This window comes from Schistocerca cancellata, chromosome 6 (assembly GCF_023864275.1).
Source record: "Schistocerca cancellata isolate TAMUIC-IGC-003103 chromosome 6, iqSchCanc2.1, whole genome shotgun sequence".
NCBI lineage: Eukaryota > Metazoa > Arthropoda > Insecta > Orthoptera > Acrididae > Schistocerca > Schistocerca cancellata.
The window spans coordinates 692,954,623-692,964,445 of record NC_064631.1 but is presented as its reverse complement, the minus strand read 5'-3'; the positions used below and the strand labels follow the sequence as shown (position 1 = coordinate 692,964,445).

General features: G+C 41.3%; 1 protein-coding gene across 1 annotated transcript in view; it reads left to right on the top strand.

Moving 5' to 3' along the window:
* The first annotated feature begins 3,416 nt into the window (after positions 1 to 3,416).
* Positions 3,417 to 9,823, top strand: part of LOC126088480 (sialin-like) — a 281,989-nt gene continuing 275,582 nt past the window's right edge. The window contains exon 1 of the mRNA XM_049906622.1: positions 3,417 to 3,583. Coding sequence (XP_049762579.1) covers positions 3,555 to 3,583 — 29 coding nt within the window. The 5' untranslated portion in view covers positions 3,417 to 3,554. The remainder of the gene's footprint in view (positions 3,584 to 9,823) is intronic.

The following is a 9,823-nucleotide window of genomic DNA, read 5'->3' as shown; positions in this document are numbered from 1 at the left end:
AGTATACAGAGAAGTTGCAGCATTAGAAAATTGTAGCGAAATGCAGAAAGATCTGCAGCGGATAGGCACTTGGTGCAGGGAGTGGCAACTGACCCTTAACATAGACAAATGTAATGTATTGCGAATACATAGAAAGAAGGATCCTTTATTGTATGATTATATGATAGCGGAACAAACACTGGTAGCAGTTACTTCTGTAAAATATCTGGGAGTATGCGTGCGGAACGATTTGAAGTGGAATGATCATATAAAATTAATTGTTGGTAAGGCGGGTACCAGGTTGAGATTCATTGGGAGAGTCCTTAGAAAATGTAGTCCATCAACAAAGGAGGTGGCTTACAAAACACTCGTTCGACCTATACTTGAGTATTGCTCATCAGTGTGGGCTCCGTACCAGATCGGGTTGACGGAGGAGATAGAGAAGATCCAAAGAAGAGCGGCGCGTTTCGTCACAGGGTTATTTGGTAACCGTGATAGCGTTACGGAGATGTTTAACAAACTCAAGTGGCAGACTCTGCAAGAGAGGCGCTCTGCATCGCGGTGTAGCTTGCTCGCCAGGTTTCGAGGGGGTGCGTTTCTGGATGAGGTATCGAATATATTGCTTCCCCCTACTTATACCTCCCGAGGAGATCACGAATGTAAAATTAGAGAGATTAGAGCGCGCACAGAGGCTTTCAGACAGTCGTTCTTCCCGCGAACCATACGCGACTGGAACAGGAAAGGGAGATAATGACAGTGGCACGTAAAGTGCCCTCCGCCACACACCGTTGGGTGGCTTGCGGAGTATAAATGTAGATGTAGATGTAGATGTAGCAAGGAGGCCTGTGCGCAGCGCAGTACACCGAGCAAGCAGACCTGCTCTAGGAGCAGCTGCAGCAAAACCGTCCCATGCAGTAACAGAAGACGTCGACCGACAGCGAGCTGCCGCCGTTGAGCATCAGCCTGATGACGCTGACGCTGTGTCAAGTCACTAACGACACGGCGCGGCAGAGGGCTCTGCGCTAACGCACCGGACTCCTTTCACTACAACGCGGACTCCTTTCACTATAACGACCTATGGCTCTGACACGGTATCGATGCATGAAGCCATTAACAAAACCTACGCTTGTACGACCTTTCGCAAGCAGCAAGTAATCAGCTACTGCTCTTACCACCCGGCCCTTGGCTCTTGCCTTGGCACTCTTTAAAAAAAAAAAAAAATGGTTCAAATGGCTGTGAGCACTATGGGACTTAACATCTGAGGTTATCAGTCCCGTAGACTTTAGAGCTACTGAAACCTAACTAACCTAAGGACATCACACACACCCATGCCCGAAGTAGGATTCGAACCTGTGACCGTAGCACCAGCGCGGTTCCGGGCCAAAGCTTCTGAACCACTCGGTCACAGCGGCCGGCGCACTCTTTCTCCTCTGCCCTTCAAACCGCTACCCTTCGTTTAATTTTCGACCCAATCTATCTCCAGACGAGCGCGTATTAATGGCTAACCTTAACCAGACGCACGCAAACATTGCATTATTCACATCCTGCGAGACCTCACTTGATGAACATTAACCTTTACGCAGAGATGGCAGCAGACCTTTTGTGTTGGCCACCATGCCGGTGTGAGTGTGGAGTGGCTCCACCTTAAAAAAAATAAATAAAAACAACAGCAACAATGCCGGCGTGGCTCCGTCGGTATTCGCTCTTCGGGTTGATTTCTTCTCCGAAGAGATCCATTTAAAAACGCTAGTCCTTGTCGCATCGTGTTGTGGAGATTAGGGTGTAGCTCGGTAGGAGAATCAACACTTGCGACTGCCGCATATAATAAATTTTAATAACACAATACTGGTAGAGAGCAAGTACATACGTCTTTATCGCATCAGCTCAGGAAACCGACAGATACAGAGATCGGTGAAAAAACAATTGAGGTACATAAAAAAATTGATAGTACAGCTTTCAATTTTCTGTCAACTTACGCTGATAGAATCTTACCTTCCTACGATATCTTTGCCGCACGGGGACGGCACGAATAGGAATCATAGGCCATTTAAAGAACCCGCACAAACTGTAAGGGTTACTGCTATCGAGAGTGGTATGACGTAATCGTAGCCCCTACGAACCGCTAGTGCTCTGGAACATTGGAGTTCAGCGCGCCGTTACCAACACAAGACACTGTCTTGCTATTTCGTTCAACATCGTCCAAGCGCTGGCCTTTACGTGCGTGTACTAAGACTGAAGGTGGGAGTCGTTATTTGGTTTTGCGTGGGACAATCGTATGCAATCGATTCGCACCAAAATATCTGTGAACAGTTTGCGAAAGTTGAAAAAATAAGAATTTGGAAGTTTTCAATCGAATGGTACGGCAATAGTGAACGATTAAGCTTTTTATTTAGGGAGGGAGTGCGAAACTACTCACAAAGTCAATGGACAAATCTGTATCTTAGAGCCCGTAGCTTCCGTTGACGGTCTACATTATTATCTGAACAGTTATTAAGACTACCGTGAACTGTTAGAGGGTTATAAATTAATTTGGAAACGCAATGCACTAATAACAAACATCAGTCTTAAACCGTACTTAAATGTAGCTGTTAATATGATCATTATTGGCTGTAACCATTGTTAGGAAGTATGTTACTTACGAACTCAGTAAACGATGTAAATGATACGAACTGTTTTCCTTTCAAAGCAACATTCTTTACTCAAATATTCAAGAGATTTAGTATTCGTAAGAACAAGAGTCAGGTTTTCGTTTTAGGCAATACGGTCAGGTTTACGATACGTGTTCTCCCTATTAACCACCCCTTACCCATTTCTGATAGCGGCAGAGACATGTGTTTCAATTAAGAATCAGCAAAATCTGAAGACTATAAAAACAACATATTTGTTGCTACACTTTACCGATTTTAAAGATGGTGACAAAGCTATTGCCGCACTTCTTTCTCGTCATTTCTTTTAAATCTAAGGCTTCACTCAGTACGGAAATACAACCTTCCCACATCTGTCGTCAGCAGATTTCTACTGGTCTCTGTTGCAAGTCAAATGTATGTAATTAGTTTCCTTCCCTTGCGTTATCACAGATAAACGACGTGGACCATAATTTTGTACTACAAAGCTCAAATTAAATTTTAATTCATTGGCAATATGGATTCTATATGGCTCGTCGCAGGAGTGTCTATGATCTCATTTCCTACCATTTCATCATACGTCTTCATCTTCTCAACAACCGGCACCTATTGCTAAATTTTTATATCATGTCTGCTAAGATAATCTCAGAGGAAAGATAATATTTGACACTCGAATTCATTCTTTGTCTTTATCTCAGAGATAATCGTATTTCCAATGATAATTTCTGTTGATGATGATCCCTTCACAGATACTGAACTCAGATTGTTATATTTTCACTCCTGTCTAGCAGTGATACGACAGTAATCTGAAATTCCTGTTGTGCTCCGAGTTCAGTGCGAAACAGATCAAAGGCGAAGATACCGGTAGTCGCTATAGAGGCGGATGGAAGTGATGTGAGCTGTAAGTTACCATCTGCAAACACACAGTTCTCGGCCTAAACGTGTGGTTCGATGTTGGGAAAGCTCTTCAGGATATCCAGGTATGTAATTACTGTCGACCAGCTTTCATAGCAGTGTGACGACGGATGACACAGAACTTAAAAATTACTCTAGACGTAATACGTACTTCACGTCCGACATGACTAGCAGAATATTATGTCTTCCAAATTTCTACCTTAGGATCGACGTTAATTTTTATACTTTGCATGTAACTTGCATTGCTACGAAAAAGCCCTCAGTCATCGGTTTCTCTCGAGTTTTGGTGCTGGTACACAACCACTGTTAAACAATTCCTTTCAGCATTTGATTGTAGTTGCTAAATATGAGTCTCAGCTAAATCTTAATCCAGCTCTTAGAGAGATGTCATTAGTATACACCTTCAAATGTTTATTTCTCTCCTTTCTCTTTATACTGCTCCTCATATTTCTTAGCTTTCAGCGTACGAATCTATCCAGTAATTCGAATCTGAGCCCATTAAGTTTATTACAATTGATAAGTTGAAACGTAGTTTCTCTGCCCATTACTAAAAAATGTTTTATCCTCATTTTCTTTCACTCATAAGACCATTTTAATTTTTTCATTACGTGCGCTCCCACGCGCGGGTGTGTGTGATTGTGTGTGTATGTATGTATGTATGTGTGTGTGTGTGTGTATGTATGTGTGTGTGTGTGTGTGTGTGTGTGTGTGTGTGTGTGTGTTTTATAGAGGACAAACACATCCACTGGTAGTTTCTTTCCCATTTTATTTGTTAGTGGTCAACTAGTCATAGGTATTTATGTTCTTACATAATTATTAGATTTTATATCGGCAATTACTTTATGCTATGACCATCAGTGTTGTTTTAACGCATTTATAGAAAATTATTAATAGTTTTTAAGCTCATTCGCCCATGAGATCTATTTATGGGTGTTAATAACCTTCATGTTGAGTGTAAAAGGTGCATACGCGGACAAGAAAAAAAGAATCGAGGATATTTCCCGGATTTCTCGCTTAAAAATGCACTTTTTCTAACGTGAAAGTACATTTCTTTCAAGGTGAAAAATACACTTTTTCCATTATATATGACAGTATACTGTAAAAATATCAATCCATTGAATGGTAAATGTTTTATACACCCAGTGTGGAACTTCAGAGAACGAAAAAACTAGGCAAGAAAATGTTTTAGAAAGCTCTGATGTGTAGCAACTTTTACGCTGTATATTTTCATACTACGATAAGCTGCATATTTTTGCATTCGTGTTACGATAGTATAGATTCAAAGCAGCACGTTAGTTTCTGAAGCATTGAAATCGAGATCGAAATGCGTTCTTGTAAGCCAGTCACAGCTCATGTTACGTGATCTTGCCAGCCAATTAAGCAGATATTCAGAGCATAGGAGACTTGACGTAGTCAGCCAATAGCACCATCACTGTTACGTAGAGTGAACACACAAATATGAAAAGTTAATGGTTTGAATTAATGTACATAGTATAGCTACAAGAAACATTAAGCTTTCCCGTAAAATATTGGTCTTGAGGATTAACAAGCTACAAGGAAAGCTAAGCTTTCACACATATTATTGGTCTTTTTTGCGTATGTTACACTTTAAGATGCATCTCACAAATGTGCCAGTAAAATTTGAAATAATGACATTAATGTCTGGTCTTCTGGGCTCGAAATTCTTCTAAGTGGCTAGTCATCAATGTGTTAAGTTTTATATGAGAATAAAACGCTCTGTGATTTAAGAAATTCATTGCACCTTCACACACATAACATAATACAATTTGCGTAAAAAGAAATTTACTTTGAAACTAACGTTTTTCAAAGCACCATTTGCAATATTTTCTCACGACCTGTTAGAAATAGCTTCGTATCAGCAGTTGCCAGAGAGCACCAGAAAACAGGCGTTACTACGCGTGGTCAGCTACGATGATGTAGGAAGCCCATACGTTTGTACATATACAGGGTGAGTCACTAACTATTACCAACTAAAATAACTCCGAAAGTACGATAGTACCGAAAAGTTTGTAAGACAAATGCTGCATGGGACAATGGGGGCCATAACATGACGTTTGTTTTTTGTTGCTAGGTGGGGTCGCTTCAGAGATATGAGGGTCAACTTTGTTTTTTTTAAATGGGATGCTATAGTTTGGTGCTTATTTTCTGATAGCGGCTATCGAGACGAATCCAATGATGTGTAACAGTATGGTCTTTGAAGGTCAACGAAGGTCCCAAAGGTGACATGAAAATCCATTTACAGAATGTGTTCGAAGTGATGAGCATTGGTATCAATGCAGTGCTGAAATCTTCTTATCATGGATTGAGAGGTATTCCTTATCACTTCGGCACTTATCGAAGCACACGATCTGACAATTCTCTCTCGCATATCTTCAGTTGTAGTTGGAACGTCTTTATAAACAATGTCTTTTTCAAATCCCCACAAGAAAAAATCCAGAGGCGTCAAGTCAGGCGAACGAGCCGACCACGACACATCTCCTCCGCGTCCAATTCAACGATTTGGGAACTGTCTCTCCAATTCATTTCTAGCCATGAGCGAAAAATGTGCCGGACACCCATCTTGTTGATACCACTTTCTGTTCCTTGTTCCTGCCTTTAAGATTTCCTTCGATAAAATAGGAGCCTATAATTCTGTCCTCCAGAATCCTACACCATACACTGACGAAACACGGTTTTTAGTGTGCAACTTGCCGCAGCCAACATCGATTTGCAGTTGCCCAATAATGCGTGTTATGCAAATTAACATTTCTATGGTTCATGAATGTAGCCTCGCCAGTAAATAAAATAAAATTAATAAATGTGTCATTCCTCTGAATCTGAAGTTGACCCCATCGGCAGAATTCAACGCGACGCATACAATCCGTATCACTTAATTCTCGGAGGAGACTGACATGGTAAGGATGATATTCATGGCGATGCAGAACACGAACAACACTACTCTGGCTCATGCCAGATTCCCTTGCGATTTGACGCGAACTAACACAAGGATCTCGAACCACAGTGGCAAGAGTACCAATTTCCGTTTCCTCGTTAGTAACTTTCCATTGCCGGATATGTTTCCGATGCGTTAAAGATCCAGTTGCTCTCAATTTGTTATACATATATTTAAATGTACGACGTGTAGCGTGAGTACGTTGAGGATATCTTTCAGCGTGTAAGTCTCTAGCTCTCACTGAATTTCGTTGGCATTCTCTGTAAATGAGAAGCATATCGACTTGTACTTCGACGGAATCCGTCATTCACATTCGCTTGATTCGATGATACTAGTCTTACCGCTCCTATTAGTGTTCCATTGCGAAACCGTCGAATAGTGTTTACATGTCAATGGCACGTTAGATAGATACGCAGTATTCGGCGAATATTTACTATTTGCACGATATACGATAGAGAATCGTCAGAGCATGTGCTTCGATAAGTGCCGAAGTGATCAGGAATACCTCTCAACCCATGATAAAAAGATTTCAGTACTGCATTGATACCAGTGGTCATCATTTCGAACACCCTCTGTAAATGGATGTTCATGCCACCTTTGGGACCTTCGTTGACCTTCAAAGACCATACTGTTATCCATCATTGGATTCGCCTCGATAGCCGCAATCAGAAATTAAGCACTGCCAGTGGTAACCTCTTCTTCCATATTGAGAAGCTTTTAATTACATACATCTGTCGTAATAGGAATTCATGAATGTCCAATGGCCATAATCATCAGAGAGTATTTTTCCGGTAATCCTGCTAACAATAATGAACCAATCCATTCAACACTAACCACAAAACCAGTTCCAAGTAATTCTGGCCATTTCCTATTACTTGATTTACATAACTTGTCACTGAACCACATTTTTCTAGACGAACTGGTATTAATGTTCTCAATAGGTTTATTCTTCTCTATCACGTTATATTCTTTGTGCACTACGTCATGTAGCACTCAGCGCAGTGCAGTGTGTGAGTCATCAAACAGTGATTCCAGTTTCTGTTACAAGTCCGCTGTTGTCAGTGCTTCTTTTACAAACACATGCAAGGACGAATCAATAGTAAGAATTATTTTCGCCTTGAAATTGGCATCTTTGGATACATTATGTCAATTCTTCGAGAGTAAGCACTTTCTCAAAAAATGGCTCTGAGCACTATGGGACTGAACTTCTGAGGTCATCAGTCCCCTAGAACTTAGAACTACTTAAACCTAACTAACCTAAGGACATCACACACATCCATGCCCGAGGCAGGATTCGAGCCTGCGACCGTAGCGGTCTCGCGGTTCCAGACTGTAGCGCCTAGAACCGCTCGGCCGCTTCGGCCGGCAGCACTTTCTCGATTGCAGCCCAAGCACCGTAATTTTCAAGTCCATTCAACTTTGGCACATTAACCAAATAATTCGTCGCCATTCTTGGTGAGCAAAACAACTGTTCTATTAAACAACAGTGTCCCGGATTGGGCCCTAGCTGTTGAGAGTTCTAATGCTTGTAGGTACACATGGTTGGTGACTAATTGTTTATTGGTCCGCTTCATCATTTTTGTACATAGAGACAGATTAATATGAATGCGGATACTGCCAGTAAATTACTTCTAATGAGAAAGCTGATAAATGTAATACTGTACGCTGTGTTAGACCGCTTCAGGTTGAAACGAACTCGCACATTGCACTGCACTGTGTACTACATGACGTATTATACAAAGAATATAACGTGATGCACAAAAAGAGGCAACAGCCGTTACCCATTGGCAAACAGACAGTCAAGTGGGCAGATCCTGAGACTAAGCAAAGACATACAAAGATGATGGCTCACCCAAGTCCACGGACGTTCATTTGAATGCTTTCGACTAAACTCAGCACATTTATTTCCATTTATTTTCCTTGTCCTAATTAGGTACGAGAAGCAGTCCCAAAACCACATTCACACTGACCGATGTACAAGAAGGTCGTTAACATGAGTGTGCATTGTATCAAAGTCTAACTCATCTCCCCGTCTCACAAGATAGCGCCTCTGTGATATGTAGAGATAATGCATATCTCCAGAGTGGGAACAGGGGTGGGGGATGTAATGCTGTCAGCTACTAGCCATTGATTACCACAATGAGGATAAAGTATTTCTATACCTCACATTAAAGCATTTTTTCTCACTTTCAGGTAAAACATACAAGCTGACTATTGGTGCGGCTGCAGCGCAATAATACAATATGGATCCAAGGTATGAGAAGCTGCCAAGAGAACCTTATTTTCATTGCTGTTGATTTATCTTCGCAGTAGATGTAGGCCTATGGCACAATAAGGTCACAAGAAGTCATGTGAGTTCGGAGATATTCGTAGATTAGTTTACCTTAGTTTTAACAGGTTAGCCAACAGGCTGATTTTCACGAAGCATATCATTGTGCGGGCAGACTATTAGAACAATCAGGAAGATGTGCAAGAAGTATTATATTACCCACCTTCCAGTTACGTGATGCGTGCTTGGTAGAGCACATCCTGCGACGGCACAAAGTTTTAAATTTTATCAAACACAAGCCATGCTGCATACACTCTGCATAGAGTAAGATAAGTCATCCTCAGTGAATCACTATTTTGGTACAGTTGATTCATATCAGATGAGTCCTACTACTGAACAGTGTAATATTACTGTATGGGCAGAGGTTAGTTCGAGGCTCGAGCGACACAACCTACCGCTTGGGGCACTAATCTGAGATGGGATCCGGAGTGCAAGATTTGTATACAGTGTGTATCACAATTAGTAGCTAAAACTGATACGGTTGAAAATGAACGGGGAAAGGAGGAGGAGGGAGCGATACGCCAAATGAGAATTCGCATGTATGGAAAAACGCTCTCTTACCGGCCCTGTGTGTGGGACATGTTAAAATTACGCGCCGTAAGGGACTTGAATCCAGATATAATTTAATACTTTTAACAGTGCACAAAGGGACAACAACAGCAAAATAAACCCATTTACGCTTTTGTCTGAAAAGTTGTAATTTAGAAGGCTGATGGACACTACCGGTCTCGTCTTCAGCATAGGTAATTCTCTTTCTTTCTTTTTTCTTTTCCTTTTTTTTTTTAAGGAAAAGGACAGTCAAGTGCTTTGTGAAATTATTCCCTAACAGTAAGAAAAGAAACCAAGTAGAGAAACATTTGACGCGCCTTAGAATGATGCTGCAAATTATTTACTGCAAATGGGGTGCCGCTTGAGAATGAGCATTCTCTTTTCTGATATTTCTATGGAAAATTTTTGAGATTGGAAAGTGGCTGGAGCTTCTTTAAGCCTTTGGGCACAGAGGATAGAAATACGTCAAGGCCC